Source organism: Ptychodera flava, chromosome 1, assembly GCF_041260155.1.
Source record: "Ptychodera flava strain L36383 chromosome 1, AS_Pfla_20210202, whole genome shotgun sequence".
NCBI classification, from domain to species: Eukaryota; Metazoa; Hemichordata; class Enteropneusta; family Ptychoderidae; genus Ptychodera; species Ptychodera flava.
This window is the reverse complement of record NC_091928.1, coordinates 21,659,391-21,686,465: the sequence shown is the minus strand read 5'-3', so window position 1 is coordinate 21,686,465 and position 27,075 is coordinate 21,659,391. Positions and strand designations below refer to the sequence as shown.

The 27,075-nt window shown below is 37.7% G+C and overlaps 1 protein-coding gene and 1 long non-coding RNA gene across 2 annotated transcripts; one reads left to right on the top strand and one right to left on the bottom strand.

Moving 5' to 3' along the window:
• Positions 1-4,533: 4,533 nt before the first annotated feature.
• On the top strand, positions 4,534-20,081 carry LOC139132748 (uncharacterized). The gene is made up of 3 exons (XR_011552399.1): positions 4,534-4,901; positions 18,321-18,431; positions 19,767-20,081. It is a non-coding gene; the product is annotated as an uncharacterized lncRNA (long non-coding RNA).
• Positions 6,604-21,384, bottom strand: LOC139132738 (lysoplasmalogenase TMEM86A-like). Its single transcript, XM_070699009.1, has 2 exons — positions 21,196-21,384; positions 6,604-13,558 (listed from the first exon to the last, which is right to left on the bottom strand). The coding sequence occupies exons 1-2, from the start codon at positions 21,214-21,216 to the stop codon at positions 12,773-12,775; spliced, it is 807 nt and encodes a 268-aa protein (XP_070555110.1). The 5' UTR covers positions 21,217-21,384; the 3' UTR covers positions 6,604-12,772.
• Positions 21,385-27,075: the final 5,691 nt, after the last annotated feature.

The window sequence follows — 27,075 nt, the reverse complement described above, 5'->3', positions numbered from 1 at the left end:
TGTCAACACAGGTCAATCTAGGGTCATTTGTGAGGGTCTTTGATATCGGGTCCTAAAACTCAATGGTGCAAAATTCAGAAATTTCATGATACCGATTGACTGCATAAATATTAAACTTGTCTTTGGTAATTTTTTCTGTCACATTTACTACAGGACAATCGCAGTATGAAACAGGAAAGTGGTGCAATAAGTACCCCTTGGTTGGTGGTGGGGCTTGGGCTTCTGTCGTGCGGCTCGCGCCGTGTCCCAACCGGGGCGCGAGCCGTACGACAGAAGCCAAGCCCCACCAACCAAGGGGTACAATTATTGCAGCTTATAGCTCTGTGGAGGGACCGTGGTCTACGTCGCCCCCACTACGGGGAGCATCCAGCTGCCCGGACAAGAGACCTTTGTAAGCGCAGATGACCAACACTTTTCGCCTCGAACACTATTGTCTTTTGGAGAGGTTTAATATTTCAGACCGATCGCGATGTTGTCAAGTCATAATTTTCGACTTATAAACAATACATTTTCGGCCCGTTTCGACGTATTATGCGTGCTACAAGCGAAATTTGATTTGCTGTTTACGGTGCATAGAGTTCGAAATAAATAGATATGTGAATAAATGAATAAATGAATTAATTAATAAATAAATTTACCGGTGAATGAATTAATGACTGACTGACTGAATGAGTGAATGAATGAAAATTTTATTCATAGAAAATAAGCATATTTTCTTCTTCTCCCTAAAGTATGCTTCGATACAAAAGTATTACATCTAATTTGCAAACACAAAGAAATTACAAACGATATCTTTTTATTGACAAATGAATTCAAGTCTAGATTGTAAAATTCAGTAGTACAACTGATAGCGCTTGACTTTACACACGTGCAGTTTGTGCTGAACACTGGGGGCGTTTGCGTATAGGATTTCCATTCGGAAGTAGCACAAGGAAGTGTATTCAACAAACAAAACTACAACAATCATCTAAAGTATATCAAATGTTACAGCTAAGGGAGCTTTACTTTCACAAGTTGAACTATACGCTCAGTGTTTCACTTTGTATCGGTGTAGTTAAAATTAAAAACCTTGTTTGCTGACAGGAAAATTGTTCAAACTGTGTTCTGCGTCCCTGACGTAACCTGTTCTCGTCTACAACTCAACCAATCTGATTAAAATCAGATGTAGAGTATGGCGACGTCTTCTTGTGCGTACGCGGTATTCTCTCGCTGTCGCCTCTCACTACCGCGTACGCATAACAAGACGTCGCCGTACTCTATATCTGATTTTAATCAGACTGCAACTCAACAAATATGGACAAAAATTTTAAGTATCGTTATTAATTGACAATATGATTTCAATTTGAAGCTTAAGCAAACTTGATTCTGAATAAGACCAATAAAAATGTGTGTTTCCAGTAATCCGACCTACCCTATTTAAAACCCTCCGACCCTGAACATTTTTTCTCATTTTCGAAATTAATGCAAGACTTTACCGAACGTTGCTATTTTTGAAGGGTCTCACAAAAATAAAAAAAATAAATGAAAAGTTTCCGACTTGCAACCTTATTTCTCGAGGGCTTGATAACGGAAGCTCACATTTTTTTCTAACGCCTTAGCTTTGTTATTCTCGTAATCACTACTACATGCATGTTTGCGGTTTCAGCCAGCTGTGTGCTAAAACAAACACCAGCGGGGTTAACGAAACGATTACATGTCCACAAGATCGACAGTACTAATTTTTCTTAATAAGACCAAAACTGTGTATAAACGGGCAAAACACAATCACACCGCATATAAGACGTTGTTAGAGATTTAACACTTCGATTCCCCATGGCATTCGCTTTAACATTTTCGATAATTCTGCGATTTTGAAGATAGGCGAATGTTCATATTTTCTTTCTTCTGCAGTTCTGGATCACTGAAATGGCAAACTCTGCATTTTTCAAGTTGCCTTTTTCATACATGAGTATTTCCTGTCAAGGAAACAAGGTTTACCATTGAACAAGCATCAAGAAGACGGTAGAGATAATGGAAATTTGAGAGTGATAATTAAATTCAGAGATTTAGCTGAAACTTATATTGTACAGAGTTGTTGTGTAAGCGTTTCAGTTTGAGGAAATGGGTCTCGTTCAGTATATTTAAAAATCCTTTCGCTTGTATTACAGAACACAAATTATACTTTTTGTTAAACAAAATGTACAAAGTAAAATTGATTTAATTTTTCTTTTTGCTAGTGTCCCTTGTCTTGCGTCTTTTCTTTTTCTCTTTCTTGTGACCACTGCTTCCATCTTCTATGACATCATCACTTTCTGGGTAGTCCGTCACTGACATTGTTATCCCGTATTGTGCTGCGTAATAAGTTGCCATGACAATCATACCTTTGTTTGGGATGTCAATGTCACCAGCGCCTAGAAGGAAATCTGAGATTATAAATAGTATCGAGCCAAATGCGCAAAATAGCTGACCTACTGTCCATTTTCCTTCGAAGAGTCGAACTCTGGCTATGGCTCTCCACGCCATGTAGTGAATGAGGACGACATACACCCCGATTAGGTATTTGAGGGCGCCCTCCAAGCCTGGAAACAGGTAGCTGTACATAACTGAACCGCTCACAAGGCATACAAGGAAAATCAGCGGCCTTAATGGCTTGAAACCGAAAGTAATCGCATAGATTAACTGCGCAATCGCAAAAGCTATGACTCCTTTGATAAAACGACTTTCTGACGACGACATCTCTATCAGGTAGTAATCTCCTATCGCCGAGAAAAACAGTCCCAGTAAAATTCCAAAGGGGTAGCGGGAAAATTTCCCCTTCATGTTAAAATGGAAGAAAATGAAAGCCATCAAGGACACTATGGGCAGCAACTTTATGAGTATCTCGATCTCTTCCGTCGGCGTGTACGTGCTTGACGTCTTCAATCGGAAGTACAGTGACACCGAAAAGAAGAACAGGGCAGACTTCAGAATCTGTTCCACGAGCATCTGGAGAGAGAGAGAGAGAGAGAGAGAGAGAGAGAGAGAGAGAGAGAGAGAGAGAGAGAGAACTTTATAAGTTAATGTAGTTTGATCTTCAAGCTGTTGACTACTGGCATATACTTCCACTCTTCTGTCAAAGAGAACATGAAACCCAACTATTCACGTCTTGTTGTCGAGAGATTTGAATTAGAGGAACCGATGATCGCCAGTGAGTCAGTATACCAATGGTATCCGTTCCCCATTATTTTACGAATTATTCCATATGTCTTTCACGTGACCAATTTCCATTATTTTTGAGCTTGAAAACCAAAATTGGACGCACGTTGCGCAAACTGAGCTCGCTCTTGGGAAACCTCGCTCGCGATATACCGGTTTTGTTTGGTTTATCATGAATATAGCATCTCGCAATTGTTTACGATAAATCATCTTATCCAGGTGTGCTAGCTCTTAAGGAAACCGAAACATTCCGAGAATCGTCCGGTTGATTTTGGTTTACAAAGATTGTGCGTAAAATATTTTGAAGAGGAAAAGAAATTTAATACTTCAAGCGCCCTCATCGACTCATCATTATGGCACATTCGTCCCTCCCTGCCCAATAGACACGTGATCAAGGTGTATAAATGATTTCTAACAATGAAAAGCCGTTCAGGGAGGTCACTTTGTCGATGATCAGCTATCCCAGAGTCTAAGTCTTTTGAACAATGCATAAGCAAAGGTTTACACACAATGAAGGTCTATCACTTACTTCAATTTAGTTATGTGTCGCCATCAAAGATTAATCACATGTAAAAGATCACCCGGGAGGCTCAACAATATTTTCTCGAAGTTTGTTATCAGCCAAGTTCCGCATTTGATAAATTGTTAACTGGAGAGGGACCACGCAGGGTCAACTGAGGACATCAAGGGAGCCGTCATTTCGTTTGAACCCCGCCGCAAATAATAACGCCCCCACCAAAAAAGTAAAATTATGGTAAAAAATCAGCTTTTTCTGCAAAGTCTGGGAAGAATGAATCAAATTGATATTGGAAAACGAAACAATGGATTTTTTATTCTAACTTCAGCAACATTACTGTTCCCCTCCTAAAGACGTAATGGTTCGTCCCTTAGAGTGAATTTCCAATTTTAGGATTCCCTACGTGAACTATCAATTGCTTGAAATTACGGTATCACCGCCGGAAAACAACAACAACAACAACAACAACAACAACAACAACAAACTAACAAAGAGTCGTACCAACAATAATGCGCAATGTTTGTTGGTTTAGTATTGTTAATTTAAGTCATGAGCCTTTTACATGAATCGTATGTAGGCCTTGCTGCCTAGGTGGGAGGCCTATAGTTGGTAACACAGCCCTGCTATGCCATGCTGAGCTAATGTAGGCGCTATAAATTCGTAATCAAACAATTGGATACACATGATACAAGAGCTTTTCCGCTCTTCAATCAGGACAGCCCTTGTAATGCAATGCAAATTGCTCGCTGCCCTTTCGTCAGTGGAATTTGGACTTTGAGGCCACTCTGCGAACACTGTCCTCGTTTAACAAAAACCCTGCATAACATTAGCAAACTAGCCATTTTACGACAGTACTGAGTACTATGCGCGTATTCAGTTATCATTGACGACCCTGGTTGCTGCAATATAGTGCCAGCGCTTACCTTTGCTTTGCTCTGTGTTCAGTAGTTCGTCGACAGTTCCTCACTCAATGGGGAAAGAACGTTTTGTATGCTGATTATATGAGCGTAGACGTGATGAACACAGAATGTGTATAGAAGTCCGACAACTATTATGGACCTTTGGTTTGAAGATCATCCCATGGGAACTCAGCACAACCTTTGACCATTGAATATATACCTGCGATATCTATCAGCGAGGATGGTTAATATTTAAAGTGCACTCGGCAGTGGAAACGTGCTGTGTTGCCTTGGGCAAGCCAACAAATGATGTAAGTATGTCACCATGCATAAGTCAGGAGGCCGTTTATCTCTGGCTACCCTGTCTTTTTTGGACAAGTAAAAGCCAGCATGAAGGTATTATCTCCATCCCGAGACAGTCAATCTTTCAAGATTTCGTATGTCCACGCTCCCTCCACAAAGTAGGACCGTAAGCTTAATGTGTTGAAGTCTTCAAGCAATGGGAAAAGTAGAGTCAGAACACTGGTAAATGATTTAGGCACGGTGATAAGGGGACCGTGATTTAGGATACTGTCATAGGATTGCATTTGCCCTGTGTGGTGAATGCTTCTAAAGTTGGAGTCGACAGGTGGTTGGTTACATATTTCTCAGGCTGGGGCATGAATCGCTGCTTAAAAATGACATGTTTCTTCTTGACGTGGCACACAAATTGTTCTGTGAGGGTAGACATATCTTCTTCACATTTTGCAAACCAACGTTTCACGTTGAAATTTCAACCGGTTGAGACAAGCACAGACTTCTCTGTTTAATCTCACCAGGCCCGGGAGCGACGTGACGTCCCTGGTTGCTGCAATACATGCAATATCGTGCCAGCGCGTATACCTTTGTTTGTTTGTTTGTTTGGGTTTTTTTTTGGCGTATACCTTTGTTTTTCGTCTGTGTTCACATGTAGCGCCCCCAACGCCTGACTCAGAAGGTTCTGCCCTGCAGAAACGTTCGGAAAATCGTGGCTTTGCAAGAATATTTTCAGTTATAATTCTTACAAAACCACGGATTTCGTACGCATTTTCCGGCAAAGTAGAGGCTAAAAGTCTAAGCTTTACTCTTTCATATGTCGAATGCACGCGATCAAGTCTGTCATCCCGGTGGTGATGCTCGTTCCACAAAATTTCAAGGTACCCCTAATCTGGGATTTTTCAACAAAAAAGGCCCCCTTATTTTGAGAAATATGGGAGAAAATACGACCAAAAAATACCCCCTTACTTACAAAATCCAGGAGAGGGAGACGTAATATTAGAGTCAGGTCAATGCTGAATTATGATATTGTTTTCACATATGTTGATACATCAGAGTCTGAAAGAAACTTACCTTTGAAACAGGAGTTTGAAACTCATAAAAGTCACTAGAGATTTCGAATCACAGTTTTAAACCAGATCAAAGCATTGGAAACGCACAATTAAACTTTTGGTGAAGTTAGAGTGTCTGATAGGGTATTTCCTGGGATATTTCAAACCTTTCTTAGGCCAAGTTTTTGGAAACCCCCTTTTTCTCGATTTCACGGACCCGTGATAGGGAGATAAAAACACTCCCTTCCCCATGGTTTTAGGAACACGCATGGATACCCATTTCCCCCGACAGTGACACAACCGGGTCTGTCATTTGTCGGATCAGAAACTCGCTAGATTTCGCAAAGGACATCCTAAATATATGTATCATGGTAGGCCTGTGCATGCCAGTCACTGCATGCAGATGCAGATGGTGTGTCGCCACCTACAGCTCACTTGGCCCTCTGATAGAGCTACATTTCAGCTACATTCCTATTGCTGGCGTAAGTCTTTCCCAAATATTTTGACGTTATAGACGTAAAAAATGTCAAAAACTAGAAATCTAATGGTTGAAAGATCATAAAAAATATTTAAACACAATCATCATTGACCAATAAAATTCACTGTACATTGGTCGTTCAGGAACTAGAGGCCAAAGGTCAGAATGAAAACTCTTTCCACAGTTGGCTGTACGGCATGCATTATATTTATTGATCTTAATAGAGTTATTACATAATCTAGCACAGAATGTGCCTGTAAATACACTACCTTGAATTAATCCATCCCCAAGTTCATTAACAAAATCAATACACTATTCAGGTAATATCACCAGAAACACTATCCAAAGTCATTTGAAAATTATTCAACTTAAAAAGTTGAAAACCATGATTTAATAATTCTAATAACATACATGTACTTTGTAAATCTTGGCCGGCAAGGTTTGAACTACAAAAAGCTTACACAGAGAATATTAATATAATCACTCAACACTCTTGTTAAATTTTTTACTCTAATTCTGGTGAACTCGAAGTTTTTTGTTTTCCTTCCCATGGTAAAATGGGCAAGTTTACAAAACAAGAGTACTCTTGGGGTTTCAACAGTCCTTCAGGATTTACAATATAAATTTGTGAGTAATGATTCGGCAATTTTCTGCTTCTTGTACAGATGTGGAAAAATTCACACCAATAAAGCAAAAAGAATACATTCAGAACTGTTTACTGAGAGAGACTTTGAACTTGTAGAGAACTGACTCAAATGTCATTTGATTTTCCTTCCTACCCTCTCGAAAAACCCCTTGTGTTTTAGTACTGGTATGAGTATCATACTAACCCCAACGCAAAACAAACAGAAACACTCTGGTAGCAAAACATTGAATCAATACTTTCATCACAATTTGAACAAATCTGATTGAGGTTTTTCTGACCAACTGGAAAACAAAACTTCACAGCCATTGAACAAGTCGATTCTAAGATCTGTTGACAATAAAATAACAAAGGTCAAGCACCAAATTGGAAAGAATTAAATGAATGAAAAGTCATCATTTGAGAGTAAATTACTGTAATTCACAATGTCTTTACTCAGTTCCCTAGCTAATTGTAAACATGTATTCTTACATAATATTACTTTAGAGAAAAACTTAATGTTGCAATAAAATCAGAAAGTACAGCACACTTTATATATTACTTGGATGAATAAAGCCTCTCCAAATTACAAATTTTCTTTCAAAAGCATAATTATGAACTAATATAACTACATATTAAACATATATAGGCGGCTACACACAGAGCCTTTCATACACATTTCCCTGTGTTGGTCTACCAACACTATTGACAAGCTATTGTACCAAAGTCTGATGGTGAAAAGGTAATTGACTTAACCTGTTCACCCCTATTCCGTGTAAGCAGGTCCACACTTACCATTGATAGCAATGGGTGTAGGGTCAGACCATGGTGGTGAAAGGGTTACAAAAAGTATGGACTCTGAATTTTTTCATTTTGAAGGTGTAAACATGTTTACTCTACCCCACATAGAGTAACCATGGTGTAAATAACTTCATATGTGCAGCAGTATGAGCTAAACTTACTCAAATATACAATGACTTTAAAAAGTATGTTTGTAAGAACTGAAAAAGAATCTGATTCAAAAGCTGATATTCTATCCCTGTTGTCATTCTTGTTAACTTTCCATTGCTTACTTTGATTGGAAATTGTACAGCTTATTATTCTCAGTGTCGAAGAAAATTGAAGTTAGATTTCACAGTAAAATGCAGCATTTATTTTCATAAGAAAGATACTGAGATACACTAAGATTAGTATTCATAGAATAAATGTATCAAAATATACAATATTTGGAAAGTATGAATCCCATTCAACAATTTAAGCAAGATGAAAGGAATAAACATTCACAGGAAGTAGAATAGTGCTTTAGCCAACAAAGCATGATGGGAAAAAACTGCACCATGAAAAGTTCAGAGGTCATGTCTCTTTTTTCACACATGAAATGCTTTTTCTAAGTTGCAATTTGATGCACAATTTACACTCAAATACAAATTGTAAATTTTGTTTGTCTGTAATGTCTGTAGGTAAAGATGTGCTGGATGATATTTACCGGGATTTTGTTTTTCACATCTTTGCTGTCATGAAAACATCAAGTTCAGCAGTATATATCTTTAAAATACAGCCATAGCCGTGCTATTTCTGATATTCAAAGCTAAATCTTCCATTTATAGTCAGGTTTCCTGATTCAGTTCAACTAAAGTGTGTAAAAGAGTCTGAGCTTGACTTAGGAAAAGGGCATTTATTTCCCTGGTTAAAATACGCAGCTCAGTATCAAGTGCTCGAAACCATCCAAAGTGTCAGACACCTAAAACATGAATGCATGCGGTTTCCGTTTCCTTAGTACAAAAATTCTCATGAGAAATACACCAGGTCAAAATCTTTTGAAAAAAATCAGCTTCTCAAACTCACAAGTTTTTATTTTCAATCACCTTTGCGTATTTCCTTTGTATTATTCTCATCTATCTGAATACAATTGTGTCCTTCACATGTAAACTCTCGTTAATTTCAATGCCGACGTTGCCGGTTTATTGTGTCCCTCTACAAAAGGCTGGTGTGGCTAGATCAAACTTAAGAGGCAATTAAGTGAAGTTTTCTGGCATTCTACAACCGTGAAGAGTCGTGCACACACATTATTTTCTTGGTCACACTTTGGACAATGAACACTTGAACTTTTCAACCAGTCATACTTTACAAGCTTTGTTATCAGGAATACAATGCAGTCTGGGTGTCGCTCTCCCTGAATAATATTAAGATTTTATGGTCATGAAATTACGTCAGCTTCTATGGCATGCCTAGCCGTTAATCAATATTTTTATCACAATCTACACATATTTTTCTTCACTCATATGACCTTAATATCCTTGACACAGTGTGTGTTAGATATTCTCATCAATTTTTTCCTTTCATAGTCAAGTTTAACTGTGTATGAGCTCTCAAAGCCTAAAGTTTCACACGAGAAAATATGGTTTACAGAAAGCCAACAAAATCTTTTCAAAACACAACTGACACCTTCATTTGGCAATGTAAACATGTTAATACTCTGTAAATTCTACTAATTTGATTTGATAAAATTACATGTCTAGCAAAGCAAAGTTGGTAGAACAAATTTGTCTGCATGTCAGCCATGGGTCATGGTTCATTCCGAGACATAATATTTTTTAATGGTCTTTTCAAATTCTTCTACATAACTTGCCAGGCAGTGAGCCCGGAAAGCAATGACTATTCAAAGAGAAATTTCCATAGAATCACACTTTTCAATGATTTTTTTCCTCATAAGTTCACTCCTTCATGAAATGGTAGAGTCTGACCATAAATGGTACAGACTGACCATAAATGGTAGAGTCTGACCATAAATGGTAGAGTCTGACCATAAATGGTACAGACTGACCATAAATGGTAGAGTCTTGCCATAAATGGTACACAGTCTCACCATATGCGATAGCGACTGTTAGGAAAGGTACATATTACTGCATTGTAGGTGCATCACACATCATAGCTGCTGAATGTCCTGTTATGGCAATTAAGTCTTGCCCCGGCAACACAACGGAACTTTTGAATAGAAGCGATTCTGATTTGCATAACCTGGTGTCAGCAAATTGCCACAGGTTTTGCAAAATGTCCATCAGTCACATTTCAGACAAATGGCCGACAAAAATGATCCCATGATGTTCAATCATAATTATCACTTTTAGTGTGGGTGGGGGAGGGGGGGGGAGGGGGGGGAATCTAATTTGCCTGAATCAGGAAAGGACATATCATTTTCTGCTTTTAGGACACATGACTTGTGAATAAACATATGTGCATTTATTCAATCTAAGTTTTATTTCTGATAATTAAATTCTGTTAAACACTAGTGAGGTGTCTCTAAAAACATTAACAGCCTTCATCAGACAGTATAACCTCACTGGTTCTCAAAACAATTTTATCTGTCTATAATCCTTTTGAAAGGTTAGATTTTCGGGGTGTCAAATACTAGTAAGTTCAGTGCTACCTATGGTGTAAACGCATTCAATGCAGGAGTACTCACATATCCAGTTGAACATATATACACCAGACATTCCAGTTGTCTACTTTGAGATTTAAATTTTCTCTCTTTTCCTTAAATCTCCCAAACTTAATACAATGATAACATTACCAAGGCCATTTGATCTAATTTGAAGGGCAACACTGGGTGACACCTTAGCCTGGCACCCCAGTTGGCCAATGATGAGCTGTACTTCAAGGCAAACATTACACGTAATACAATCATAACAGGACATTCAACAGCCATAATGAGCATAAAATTACCATATATAATTGCTCTTTAAATACTTTTTTGTAAACTCTGATGTCTAAGAGAATATTAATTCTCCCTTTTAAAATTGTACATTACTTACGAAAGCTAAAACCTTTCAAGGAAAAAAGCGGAAAAGGCATGGTGTATTTTTTAAAACAGAAACACAGACTTCCTGAGTTATCTTGTGACCAAGATTACTCTTGGAAAAATTGAACTTCTTTATTTTCAAGAAAAGGTGAACACTATTAAAGGTAGCGCCCACACACACACACTGCAGCTGCATATAGAAATAGCCTTTTGTTGAGATTCATGGTGCTGAGGAATTATTCCATACTTGTTATGATTCCTTCAGGAATGAGAATTTTGACTTTGTTTGGTTGCTTCAATTGAGTCAATGGCTAGCTGTAGTCACACTCCAAGCTATTCTTATGTAAGAGTGTGAATACTTCAAATTTTTGGTAGCTCAAAAATTCATTGTTGTTTTACAAAATAGTATTTGTGCTTTTTGATGGGCGGCAACTTGAACTTTAGACTAGTCTCTCACAGCCCCTCTTCAGTTTTGAAGGGCCTATTCTCTGCAGTACTTAAATGTATCCTTCTCAGCATAAGCTGTACAAATTTACAAATTAACATATTTCCAGGGGGTCTTATTTTGGAGGCCCACCTAAGATACCAGATTGTTTCATTAAGAAGATTGGTCTGGTACTTTTCAGGCATGCCTCCATATTATGGTCTGGTCTGGCAAGGCTCACAAAGCTAGCCAGCCACCGCGTAGCAAAACTTAGCAGTTCACTGAGCTGTGCACTTTTAACAAAAATTTGAAGCACTACAAATGTGTGGACAAAAGTATAAGTTGACGCTGAGTACAATCATGGGGCTGCGAGAGTTTTTCCAGACATTATTAGGAACTTTACAGAAAACTTATCATGGTTCCACACAAATGACAATAAACTTTTTTCGAACTACAGCAATCCTGTTTTAAAAACAGACAAGTCTGATTGACACGGCCTATCACATGCAAATTGCGTGTTGTGGATTATTCCATTCCACAGACCAGGGAAGACCTAGCTCCTAAAAGCAATCAGAGAATTTTCCTTAGCCTCGTACTGTACAATTTCTAACAAAAACACTCCTACAGCAGTGAACTTGGACTTTCAGAAATGGCTGTCTGAGTATAACTTAGCAATTAAACATCTATTAACAGATAATCCGATGAATAATTATACATTAAACTTACAACAATGTAACAACATTTGGTATTTAAATAATGCATAAAAACATTCACTTTAAAATACTTCCTAGCTTTAAAATCACATAAGAATATGTAAACACAGTACAATTGGTAGTATTTTATACCATAATCTATCCAGGTCATAGTTCATATAAGGTCATAGTTCATATAAGGTCATAGTTCATATAGTAAATATAGAACTCTCAATGTGCGAAACTAATGAGATCATTAGCATAGACTCATTCATCACTATTCAGGTATGCGTAACCTTTGACCTAAATTGGTATTTATGTAAATGAGATCTCCGTCGTAGCAACAACACATTTAGATATGTGTATATACCTATATATGGCTGAAAGAGCAGCGTTGTAATCTTGTACATCTCAGGGTTTGAAGATTCACGTCAAAATAACACAGTGTTCTGCCAATAATGTTGCCAAATTGTCCAACTGCATCAAATAACAAAATATTGAGATGTTTTGCATGCAGTTTATCACAATTACTGATAGCCCAATATTTCTTTATATGCTAAATATATCATAGATTATACTTCCCGCTGAGTGAAATGTACACACAACAAATATGTCATGTTAGATCATGACTGTTGTCAATAAAGTTATATAACTTTTGTCAATAACGTTATATGTAAATAATCTAAGATGTAACATCGTAAGTCAGAAACCTCAATTCAATACTCATTACAAAAGCTTAAGGTTCTATAACTTTGATGTCATGCATTGTGGAGAAACAAAATGGCAATAAATTAGTCATGAGTTTTTCTTGCATTGATGCTTTACTCAACTTTAATGTGTTCTTTTCTGAAGCCATTCGTTTTGGCAATGACAGTCTCATTTGTGTTGACATCAACACATTTTCTGTTGTCATCACCACTGTCTTTGGTGACATCATCAATTCTGTGGTAGTCCACCACCGACAGTACTATGCCCAGCTGGGCTGCGTAGTAGGTGAACATGACGATGGCTCTGACATAGGGAACCGGGAACACGAATTTGTTTATTCCGAGGGTGAGGTCGGAAATGGCGAAACACACTGCGCCGAGGGATCCTGCCAGCTTGCTCCAGGTCCAGCGTTTTTCGAAGAACTGCAGACGCGCGACGGCTCTCCAGATCATGTACAGAATCAATGCGATGTACACACCAGCGAGGTAAATCATCGGACCAAACAGTCCAGGGTACATCAAAATGTAGCTAGACATACCAACAGCCGTGCACACCAGCAGCACTGACCACTTGAATGGCTTAAAGCCGAAATTGATGGCGTAGATCAGCTGCGCGATGGCAAACGCCAGCAAGCCGTGAATGAAGTAAGCTTCATTGAAGACCAGGAAGATATCACCAATGCACGAGAAAACCAACCCGGCAAGGATTCCGTAGCAGAAGCGGTGCATCGTGAGATTCCTGGGAAGTTTGACTCCGTGCATGATGACGAATGCTGCTAGGGAGATGATTGGAAGAATTTTCACCAATGCTGCAATGGCTGATGGCTCTGGCAACCAAAGAACAAAATACACCAACACTGACTTCATGAATGGTACCAACTTTGGACCAAGGCATCTTATCTGTAAAATGATGGGAAAAATACAAAATTTATAATTTAATTTTTCAAGTAAATAATCTCTACATTACTGGGGAGTCTCAAAAATTGCTCCTGGTATAAACCAATATGAAATCGGTCTCATTAATTAAGCTAATTTTCTTTCACGATCATTTGATGGGTAAATTAGCCTTATGAGAACTTTGGTACAGCCAGATGGGCATTAATTTGATCAATTCTGACATACACAAAATTTGTGAATGAAAGCACGACATACTGAAAAGAAATGTTGGAACATTAGAGCAAGATAATTCACATTAATCCGAAATGTATCAGGACGAAATTCCTTTTTCCAATACAAACTTTGAATACCGGCATAACTTTATATTTGTTGTCTACTGGTAATTTTTTTAACTACTGTGAAATATATACTACTAGTATTTGCAAATTCATTTAGTGATCGTGTTGTGTGGTGTACGTGGTATACGGAAGAAAATTTACTTGATTTATGGCCACAGGATCATTGTTATTTTCTTATTTTGACCGAAATGCAGCATTGTTCATCACAAAAGAATTTTAATTTGTGATGTTTGCACACACAGCCCACTCAACATCATAAATCTCTAGTTGCAAATTAAACTTCTTCTCTACACATGCAGTCTGACTTTGTAGCACTGGAATAAAGAGTGCGTCATTATGAAGCTTATTGCAAATGACAATGAGTGCAATCATACATTTACAAAAACACATGTCTGTTTAAAAGTTTAGATGAAGCTTTCGGTTAATACATGTATGAGAATGACAAAATTGTACCTTGTTAATATCAAATGTAAAGTTATGCCAACAAAATTGAACTGCAGAAATCAACCTCATGATAAACAGACCAGTTTATCCGGGTATTTCCCATGGCAAACGGCCAATATGCTATGGTTAATGCTAGGGGGATTTTAGTCTACCCTAGCCCTTGTTGTAGTTCTGTAGTTGTGAGTTCAATATGAAACCAGCTGGTACATCCAATTAGCAGTACAAAAACTGTAAATGTGATCTGCCCATCAACTTTTTTATCCTGTCGGGTAAGAGCTATTCACCAAATTTTTGAATGGTTGTTCTGCAACAGTCCTGTGATCCTTTATAAATTCAAGACCTTCCACTGAGCTGCAACATGATTTAGTTGATAACTTTGCCACTGGTATCTGGAAAATGCTTTAGTTTGACTGAAGTATCTATTGTGTGATCATTTCAGACTAAAGAACAAACAATATTGACAGTGGAAGCAACAGATAGGTTTTACTTTGATAAAAAGTTCTTGACATGTTCATATGAGTGTTCTCCAAACAATGAAACACGTACTGTTATTCTTATTATTTTATGACCATCAAGCTTTGCGATGTGTGATTTTACCACTCTCACTATTCGTCGTACAACCTAAATAGAGCGCTGCAGTATATACACATGTGTCTGCAAAAAAAAGGCATTTTGAATTTATGAGGAACAAACACAGTGACCAAATGGAAACTGAAATATTTAGGACCATTGTATATCTGTCTGGGTACCTCTATAAAGCAAGTACAATGGATATTGTTCATAAATTTGCATAATACCGTATAAGCTGGCTGTACCAGTGTCAGTGGTCACACCGCCTACGCGTATCCACTCAACAACCCCAGCGAGACACAAATTTGCAAGACTGAAGTGAGAGAAAAAGGCATGAAACCACATCTGGCCAGGGAATTCTTTTTGTGCATAAAATTATCATGTTACCTTTGTATGCAAATTTGGCTTTCATCGAGAGCGGCATATGGAATCCTATTCTACGTACAGAGTATGCAATAAATTGCAGGGATTACATTTTCTTATGTATATAATTCCCCGTGACTACATGGCATACAAGTGGACAATTACGATTTTTTCTCGGAGAGGATTTCCAGATTATGTTTAGTTGTGAAAGAATGTTGAATTTTCAGTGAATTTCAAAACCAAACCAAGTACCTACAAAATGTTAATTTTATCGTATAAGTAATCCATTATTTGCCCATTAAATCTTATGGATATCTCTTCTATATATATATCAAAATTACACTTATCATAATTTGTACAATTAATCTGTGCCCCTGGTCGATAAGTTGCAGTATGGGTATGTGTTTATGGTAGATTTAAAAAATTGTAAATTTTAAAATATCATTTAAATGTAAGTCGGGGTGAAGGGTATTTTTAAGTTGAATAGAATTTTAGAATGAAAAGATGTCTGCCTTCTGCCGAAAAGAGAACATAGCGTAGGCTGAGTATACCTTCTTTCCTGGAATTCCACATTTTTAATATCTTTTTTGTCGCAGAACCAGTGAAGGCTAAAAATTTTTTCTGATAATTTTTGGGCCACAAATTTTCCCCAACGTTGTTCAGTCCCCCTAGCAGTCTAATGGTCCATCCCTTCTATCAAGGGGACTGATACAATAAGCTACAATCAATTAATAATCATCTGATTGTCATGTGACGGGCACATGACACAGGTTAAATCCTACCATGCACCTGGTCAAATTCACGGCCGACATGCATACTTGCTACATATACAAAAACGTGACTGCCATCATGAAAACCAGACAAAAAGAAAATACTCGAAATAAAGTCATGTTCGTTTACCCATGGACGCTATCAGTAATTTTGATGATTTATTGTGATTCAAAGATTAAAATGATTTGTCGTCACAGTTTACACGATCATGGCCCTGTCAGAAGAATGTACAGAGCATATTGAGGACATTTCTTTGTAACCTACATGTAACACTGTTTTGATGACTTTGAAAACTTTGAAAATTTGCCAGCTCAGCAAAACCAAACTGCGTAGTAACGGATATGGCAATATGCCAGTCTCAACATCTCAATACCGGTAAATCCTCCGTAATGAGATGGAGGAAATTCCAAGCTAAACAAAACCTCTGATTGGCAGAAATTTTATGTGTCCATGTCCCTGTAGTCTCCATAACTTTTTTACTTGTTTGTAAAGTACAGTTTCTTGTTCATATATTTACAAAATCACATTGATATGCCTGGTGCTTAAATCATGTCAACACAGCAGTGGTATGTGCCTGATTGTTGTCCTGAGAATTAAATTCCAGTCCACACTGCAATTCATTTGTCAACAAAATATGGCATATGCTACCCAATGTTTTGTGTTGGCAGGGCCAATGGTTTGTATTTCTACTATCCCTTTTAAAGTTTGTCATACAGCATGTACTATGGCAGTGAGTTTTAAATGTAAACTGATATAACATCTGTTGGGTATTTGTAATATGTACCCATTGTTTTGGATGTATGTGGCCAACAAGATACTTTAAACTTTAATAGTCAACCTACTTTCAAGAAAGTTCACACAACAGTTTCGTAAACAGAATTGTGAAGGTCGCCGAGTGTTAAAACCCATTATAATTAATAGGCCGGCTGTTTCAAAGTAATGGAGGGGGAACATCAACTGAGTGTAATGTTTTTGAAGCAATGCCAGGATGAATTCGTTTTATGTCAGGTTATCTTATCGATTTCCGATTTGATTTCCTTACATTTGCTGGCTATTACTCAAGGCTTGCAAATATCTTGTTGACGTCAGAGATCAGGGATGATACCAACTCTCAGGGAAAGATGTGGGAGATTTTGCAGATTAATCCTCAAATAATTTGAAAGCACTGTGATACTTTGCTTCTATTACTGGAATTTCTTTGATGCTACAATGTGATACTTTGGATTTCAGACATAAAGGTGCCAACTTTGTTACTACACTATTGACATTGCTACATTTACATTGTTACTGTAGAATTGCTACACTTGTGACTTTGCTACATATACTGGTATAGTGGAATTACTATGCCAATGACACCTCTACACTTCAGTAGAATTGCAACACCTATGACACTGTTAAGTACAATTCCAGGAATTGCTACACTAATGACATTGCTACATTTACACTGTTACAGTGGAAACGCTACACTAGTGACTTTGCTACACCAATCACACTGTTACATTTACAGTGGAATTGCTACACTAATGACATTGCTACATTTTTTCTACATTCATGACATATTTGCCTCATTTACAGTAGATGCAATGGCATTGCTATATTTACCATGGAATAACTACACCAATTACGTTGCTACATTTATAATAGCATTGCAACATTTACTGTGGAATTTTGCTCAATTTTTACTGTACTGGAATTTTTACTCAAGAATACAGTCAAAAATCATATAGGTTGTGGGTAAAAAAAACTATGGTATGTAATTCTATGAAAAATTATGAGTAAGAAATTTACAGTGAAAAATTTATTGCGCCATTTTTTAAAATTTGCCAGACCATAATTTCCTACTGATAAAACCTCTTACTAGTCTTAGAACAAAGAAGTACCACGTAATTACACAAACTCTATTGATTTGAAGTAATCAAATTAGAGTTGTACACTAAACGGGTATTTCAAAAAAAACCTTAAGATTTTAAGTTTCACTATACATGAGATATATTTGCACAGGGAAATTAGGTCATATGTTAAAAAAAAATGGAGGAAGTTGATTTTTTATCCTTAATTGAACTTTTGACCTGTCCCTTGTGTTGTCTGTTTCTCACTGGAAACCTTTTTATCTCGGCTTGAAATTGAAACCATGATCTGACTTCTCTGTTTCATATATGTTAATGTAATACTGTTTAATCAATGCTAGGGTAGGTCTTTGTATCTGAATTTTGTGGAATTTTGTTGACTTTATAAGGTATGACAAGTGTTCACAGTGTTTTGTCTTTTTATTTCTCCAGGCAATCTAATTATTAAGCTAGGCTTTCGTCCCTGAGGCACCATGATATCGGTCTGCTCTGCAAACAAATCAGATCAGCTTATACTCAAAATTATAAATTATGCTGACTTAAGTAAGTAAATCATTGTTATTCTCATGATGTAATTGTACAGCACCTTTTTTTTGTAGGTACTTCTTCTTAGAAAGCCCAGAGCTCCATAATAAATCACCTACTTGAACAATAGACTAACTCAGTAGTGACTATCAAATTCTCACTAAAACCAGAAGTTTATAGTTCTTTTTTCCCCCCTAATTCTTCTTCTCCTTTTTAAAATTATTTGTCTATTTCCTTAATTCTGTTGTGAGGGAAACTGAAGACAGAGCTATTTCTACTACTAATTTCAGTCAGACTTGTTCATCGTCCCGACATTTTTGCATAAAATTATGATATTGCACTTGTGTTTCCTCAACTTAAACTGCCCTGTTTCTCTTGAAATAACGGATTTTGAGATAACTGTACACCCTTCAAACCATTTTTCACTTGTTAATATAATTCATATATCGAATGTTAAATGCCTGTGAAATAACAGGGTAGTACATCACGTGTAGTTCTGAATATGACGTAGGCAACATTAACAGCATATTGGCACTGACAGTACTGTGAATCCATCAGCATGCTGTTTATTGGTATCACTAAAGCGAGTCACGTAAAGGAAGCAGACACATCCAGATTTCATCACAAATTAAACTATGACTAATTAGTACTTTTTTAATCAATGCATCATCCTGATCATCTGCCATTGTTTACATTTCCACCACCATATGTCCTTGGATGGCTAGAGGGCATCTTCAGCAAATTTGCATAGTTTACGTAAACACTAACGCAGATACAGTTATTTGGTAATGCTACTTTGAGATGATAGTACTGATATATGGGAGGCCATTTTTGTCATTTAGCCTTGAACTAGATTGGTAACACACTATGGATGCTAATGTATGAATTAAAATCGCGTGTAAACACCAACCAGCGATCTTAGTGATGAGCTATTTTGATTTGTTGCTATTTTATACCTCGAGGGCGAAATTTACATGAGAAGTCAGGTTAACTGGACGCAAATTGGGTGATTCTTTCTATGGTTTTACGTTAACTTTAATGCAAACAGGTACGCACGGCAACTTAAAATTTCAATGATTGGTATCCTAAATGGTACGTTGACTCTGATGTCCTTAAAAATAATACGCATGTGATCTATCAAGTAATATATCCACACCTGTTATGTTTGCAAGTCACAGGAAAATAACAAACATATTGCTTAACTCTCAACTAAAACAGACGTTAACATCGCATGACTGGTGTACATACATGATAAAAAATAATGTATTCATAGTTCATATATTATTGACATTTCAAATAAAGGTACTGAAACAATTACAATATTACATGTCAAATATTTTTTTCTCTTTGTAGGAGAAGCAGCATCAATCTTCAATGAGGTCATGGTCATGGTGGCAAGCCACTGAAGCATTCTCTGAACTTTTAATAATTTAATATAAATATTGATTTCTGTACAGTAAAGGTGAAAAAGTGGAAAGATTTACAATTTTTTATTTTCCAAGGAAAACAAAATATCCGTTTTTTTTAATTATTTTAAGTTTTTTAAAAAGGAACAAAACCATATCCACTGGCTTATCATATCAAAGCCTGTTGCAGCTTATCATAAAACAGTCTTACAAGTTTTGATTTATTATTTTGCCTGTTTTATTGAATAAACATACCAAAATAGTCGCCTCTACAATATTGTATATTCACAAACAATATCGGCAATAATTCACAACCCTGAAATATAACTATGAAACATATTTCAAGCACTGAACTATTTCTATAAACGGACAAACATTTAAGTGACTTCAGCAGACATTTACAGAAATATTCAAAATTTGCCAAACAATACTATTTGGAAGATATTATCTGAAAAAGTAGAACGCTTATAGCAAAGGCTTGAAAACTGTCAGCTGTGTGAACTACTGTTTTCCAAATATGTATGTCAGATAGCTTTTGACCACTACATTGTACCATGGAGGTTGTCTTGCTCCAACCTTTTTGGTGTTGAAAAATAAGCAGCCAACGCAAGACATTGTCTGCCAATTTTACACACCATCGATAGAAGGCCTACTTGTTCACACAAACATACACAAACCTCGATTTTAGGTATACCTAGAAACGTCATAACAACGTCTTGTTGGTGAGATGTCCCTCTTTTAATTAACGTAGTTCTCCTACCACGGAGCCATCCCTCCCCTTCACGTACATGGAATAGCCCCAGCTGGAGGATGTAAACATTGTCATGTGACTGCTATATGCCATGGAAAAGCTTTCACCGTACTGCGTCACATCGCAGCAAATGGAATTTTCAGAGCATAAACTGATCTAAATTTTCGCTAAGGTTTTGAATATTGAGAAACGGGAGAGGGATACTTCGAAATTCAAAACTGGACTAAATAGTTGTCTCGAAATTGGTGAGTCAGACTCACATGGCGGTCTTTTTATCTCCTTTATCCGGACCCGACGGAAATGCGTGGGATGGGGAGTTCAATAAGCGAAACCACTCCAATACTGGCCTGAGGAATACAGGAGCCCTTCACATGCGCAAAATTGTCAATTTACAAAAAAGAGATCCTTTACTTCAACATGTGAGGAAAATGATAGAGAACTGTGACATGAGCTATTCATGATTTTGTTACCCAACCTTGACCGGTTTGAAGTGACCGGTGCTTGCGACTTTTCAAAAGCCCCCTGAAATCGATCTTCGTTGACCCAAGCTTCCGAACTCGGCTTAAAGACAACGCTGGATCCCTTTCTACGTAAAGAGGACACAAATTAGAAGGAAAATACTTACAACTGTGATGGGATTCGTCATGATCTTGACGTAGACGGAAGATCTGTTCACACTGATGGCGTTACAAACTCTAACTTTTCAGTTCACTGCGCTGCTCTATTTCAAAGGGTACAACAATAGAAAGTGCGTTGACGATACTGAGTGCGCGCAAATGGTTTTGTTTTGATCGGCGCCGACCTTTCACATGTTCAGGATGCCGGTGTCACATGACACGATGACGTCCGTAAATGACGTTCGCTGTATGTCTATTTTTGGCAGGCACTGCCCGGTTCTATTGGCTTGGAAAATACGCTTTCTGCCAAAGGCGGGAATTCGAATCTCCCGGCGTGGGCGTTGCCACCAATACACTCATGATCACTGTCCATGACTGTACTCGTGGTGTCATGTTGAAAATATTCGCCACGTACAGTTTGTTAACGTGTTTGATGTACATCATACCGGTATATCTAATCTATGTATTTGGAGGATGAGTGACGTATGATTATTATGTAATATGAAAGTACATATAATTGTCACAATTTGAGGTGGTGGATATTTTTTTTTTCGTAGTGTACAAAGAAGTATCACGAAAACAGCGGCGTTCACTTATCCCCCTGTTGTTAAAGACCAGCTAGTGTCGGGCGTTAGATTTGTCTTGCCAGGAAATTTACTAAACTAGATTACAATTTCAATGGAAAACAAAAGGTTATGACATATCCATTATCCTCTTTAACGGACTAGAACAAACTTGATCCTTGGGATCGAATCCCCTAGCCTAAACCCGTCGCTTTCGAAGGCCGAAAGCGACGAATAGGGTCCAGGGTACGAAACCCCTTGCCTGAGTTGAATGTTGGATAATTGCATAGCCATAATGTCTTTTAAAAGACAACACACCTGACTATATAATACGTCTCAGTTTATCGCCGTTGCGAAACTGTTCCATGTAAAATAAACCTGGCCCAATGTTATCCAGGTACAACCAGGCCTGCCGCAAAATGACCACATTCTGGTGAGCCATGGCCAGAGACTTTTTCCCATACCATTAATAAGCTTAGTACTCCGCAAGACATCAACAAGTAAAAAAACGCGTTACGCTCCCGTGTTACGCCGTTGCCGTAAATGGCCGTTAAAGTTGACAAGGATGAACCATGCCATGGTATAGTCATTCAAAAATTGGCCGACCAGCCCAGGGGAGCACTGGCTGCCCGATGTGACATGCGCATAAAAATTATATTGTAAGGACCAGCCAGGTTAGGTGTGACATGTGCATAAACATTGGACCAGCCAATATAGCCAAAAATAGATCAACAGAAAAATTCTCCCGAAAGAAGCAAATTAACAGAATAAACGAAGAAACGCAATAAAAATTAACGTCAACTTACAACTTTGGAGACCCCCGATATGCATACGCAATCATCATTTTACAATTCCTTTTCACTGCAATGCTCGTAAGACATGAGTACGTGGGTGTCGCTTCTCCATCATCCTATTTCAAGATGATCGGGCATCTTGGCTACTGCCCTATGTGTGATTCTCTGTTTAATTTAGTTTTGTTTTGTATAATACCCTGAGTTTTTCCATTTTTCTGTTCTTCTATATAGTTGTGTTTGTTAGTATTTTTGCTTTTGTTTGTTTGTGTACGAGTTTGGGCCATATATTTAAACTTTATGCTGAGCCAAATAAAATATTGACAGGCTATTTATTTGACAAGCCGTGATTAATTTTCATTTTGAAACCACGTACGAACCCCCAAATCCCCTACGTCTAAATCTTGCATATTTCTGAACTCTGAGGCAACTCAAGGATATGAACTGATGTGTTGGGACATGTTGAAGTATGTACCAAATCTCGATTCATGGGGTGAAAAGAGATCGATTGAAGACAGTAAACCTTGGTGCAGATTGGAAGGGCACGACATATCGACAATTCATTCACTAAACTGTCGCAATCCACGTACGTCTGCGTCTGTGTCGCATGGCCAAATATTTTTCTTTTCAGAAAGAAGAATTTTACGATATCGCCAATTTCCACAACAGAAGTCAGTCTCTGGACCCTCTGTGCAGAGGCTAACTCACAACTCCCCTAAATAGTCCATCTTTAACACATACTTAATAGAGGGCGCAGTTCAAATGCATCTCTTATGTTTGCCGACGTACGTCAACAGCACTCAGCTTTCTATTATCTATGTAGTGTTGAAACTCAATAGAATGTAACGTGAAGGTCACGGAATTTTGAAGGTTGACAGTACCGTAAACGACCGTGACTCACACAGCACCTGGAAATAAAATATGGAAACGTCCGAAACTGCTTTTACTGTCGTGATGATTTTTGAATGCGTTTTGTTCGTGTCACATAGTTTGAAGTTGTGAACAGGTCATTATGTAAAGGGATACAGTCGTTGGAACTACGCTCAAAGGTTGTATGGGACCCATACGACCAATGTCAATACTAAATCTAAGGTACTTGGTGATTGATGAAAGTTAAAACTTGTCTGTCATAATCTACATAGTATAATTTAAATGTTGCAGCTATGATGATGCGGTGCATCTAGATATCGTGCACGGAATACATTGTTTGTAAACGAGAAACTCGCATAGGCACAGTTCCAACGACCGTTTCCGTGTAAGTTGTCAACAAATACAGCCCAATATATGCTTGCCCATACAGTATAAGAAAAATTGATTGGGCGTTTCTACTTATTAGTGAGGAGAAGCTAGCTGAGGACTAGAGGAAAATATCGTAAAAGTTGTAACAAATTCATTGTTTCACAAGTATGATGTGTACATGTGAAATAAGAAACACGGCACTCATAATATTGCTCATTGCTCCGAAAAATTGCTCCCGAAAGTTGTTCTGAAAATGATGAAAAACTTAATGGACGAAGGCAATTCTTTTTTTGTTGCTTTTCTGGCTGATTTTTGTTGTGGGACGGACGCACCTCAAACCACTTCTGCCCCTTTTATGTAAGTGTTTATGGAATGGGCCCCCTGCAAGGAATTGACGTAGAGGGCGCTCACAATTTAATCACTCCTATCCCTTCCTCTGCTTATAATCATAGTTGACATGTTCGTGCTCACAAACGTATCTGGTGTTTGGTTGTTAACATTTTTATAAAAAAAAACCGTCTATGATCTGAATTTTAAATCTTTTTTAAGAAGAGCATTTTTTTCTTCACTGACTCGGATTCTTTGAGTAATTAATACCGGTACACTGACAACACTGCTTGTGTCATTGTGGGAAAACAATGTATGTAAAAAATGTGAAAGAGGCTCCCCACCTAACTATCCAAAATGTTTTTGTGTCGAGTTTGTGTTTGATTCGTTGCAAAAATGTGTTCCTACATTCTTATCCGATTGTTTGTGTTAATGAAATGTTTGTTTCGCTTCGGATATTTGTAGGGAGGTTTGGATTAGTGTGTACGGTAATGTTTTGTTTGTGTGGGGAAAGCTTTGGCGAGACGCAGCCGGACCTATGGTGTTACAATGTTGATAGAGTGGCCCTTTGACGCTTGCGTTTCGAAACCCGAGTGTGGTTTCTCATCAGTCGCAGTGTAGATTCTTTCCTTAGTTTGTGTTTGTGAAAATTATTTTAATGCATTTTAGTGGTCTTGCTCTTCGAGTAGCGAGGCAAGTATATTAATTTTTGGATCTCGTTGTGAATCCGTTTGGTGGTTCGGTTTGTTTGTTCTATGTTTCTTTACTTCTGTAAATTTTGTTTTTGACTAGTGTGTCTTTTAGATTTTTCGAAGGTTTGTGATTTTTTGGGCAATAAGTACCACTGCGGGGTACGGATTTTTGTGTTTTATGGATCAAGACACTTCTACGTATCATGATCGATGTGTTTGTTGTCGTACATTTTGTTTGTTCTGTGTCGTCACTGTCTTGTTGTGTGTAATACTGAATGTTTCGTAATTGCCTTTCGCATTCGTGTACGTAATCTTTTGTGTTGACAATGACGATACCCCTACCCTTGTCGAAGGGTTTTTATGGTAATTTGTCTATTGTTTGCAAGCTGGTTTATCGCGATTCTTTGGGCACGCGAAATGATTTGTTTCCTTGTTATGAAAGGGTATCTCTAGAAGTGCGAGTTTAGCAGCTTCAGATAGCTTTCAAGTTTTTGTTTTTTGTGTTGTTCGTGGAGTCCAATTCGACTTTTCTTTTTTTTCTTTTTTCTTTTTTTTCATGGATGTTTAATTATTGTTGTTTTTTTTTCGGTAGTTCTCTTTTTGGAGAATTTGGTGGCCCTGAAAAGGGCCGTTTGGTATGGGTTTTTGTTTAACTCTTGGTGCGTTTGTTTTGGCGATGTGCCTTGTTTATACTTCTTTTCGCTGATTCGATGTGCTTGGTGAGTAGCTGTTTTGCCTTTTTCTTCTCACCAGCGTCGCTGATTTCGTTGATTGTATCGTTGGCTGCCTGGATCGTGTTGTCGATTCGTGTGTTGTTTTCTTCCTGATGCAGTGGAAGATAGTTGTTGATTGACTCAACAACTTTAAAACCACTGTGTCTTTCTTGTTGACGCCACTTTGTTGTAAGAGCTTCGTCAGGTTTATGGCCCGGTAGTTGTACTCTTACGTTGAATTGCAAGCTTCGTGGGACCACTATTTCTTGTAGACAACTATGGATTGATGCCAGTTGTTGTTCGATGTTGTGTTGGTTTATGTACATTTGTTGAAGCAGGTTTCTTGTTTTTTCATGTGGCTGAAGATTTCCTTGCTGACACGATCTGTGGTGGTACTAGGGTTTGAGAATGTTAAAATTGGTGACTTACTGCTGATGTTTCTGCAGTTCGGCTGAGTTGCTGGGATGAGGGTCGGGTCTCCGTCATCCGAGGATCGGTTTAGTCTATCTAGTTGATTCAGTTACATTCTAGCGAATGTATGTCGGAGGAGGCAAATTATTGCTCAGTTTATGGTAGATAGATAGGAAGGCTATTGTTATAGGAGTGTGTTGTGATTGGTCGGTTATCACATCAAGGCTCTGTGTGATTGGTTGTTATTTCAAGTGATTTGATTGGTTGGTGTGTCGGATCCGATGATCCTGATATTTGTTTTTAGATAGGTGACTCGGGTTTTGCATAGCCATAGCATGCCTAGAAAAACGTGTACATCAGCTTTGATATTGATTTATATATATATATATATATATAGAAGAACATTGACAGATGAAGATGTTTTTCTATAGATCACATGAATTTGTCAGAAATTGGCCTATCTGAAAAGTAAAAATTATATCCCTTACCTTTGCCTTGTCATAGAGGCAGATTGAGTTGTTATTGTTCATAGTGAATTTTCTTATTTCGACAAATGCCTCTTCTTTGAATTGATCAAACCATTTACTCTTTGTTGCTATCAACTTGACATCATATATGTTTCCTTTTTGGTCCATACATGGGACATTGTGTATGTCTCCATTGGAAGATTTCCTTTTTTCTGGTTTAATCCACTGGATGCCATGATGCACGCAACTGAAGATGTAAGAAATTGTTAAAGTACGATTGTTATTAGGCAAGTTTTGGAGAAATTGTTGCTTTAATGATTTGTACCTGAAGTGTGTAGGAAAAGATATTTTTCAAGTGGAAAAGTCACATTAGTATGCATTAATGCAGTGACTTGTTCAATTTGTGTGTGTATGTGGTCAACTTGTTTGGTCTGTAGTCAGTTAGCTTTCTGATTACATGAAAGAGATAAACTGTCACCCTTTGTTACGGCAACTACTGAGATCCGTTTCTACCAAGACCATAATCCTTGGTATGTTTTGATTGTACATTAGAGATACGCCTTTCCTAAGGCCAGAAAGACTTTCATGTTTTTCTAACAAGTAATTAAATAAGTCGGCAATTTAATGTCTGCCTTACCAAGACACTTTTGAGTACTTTAGAAGAAAATGTGTGACGGACAAGCGA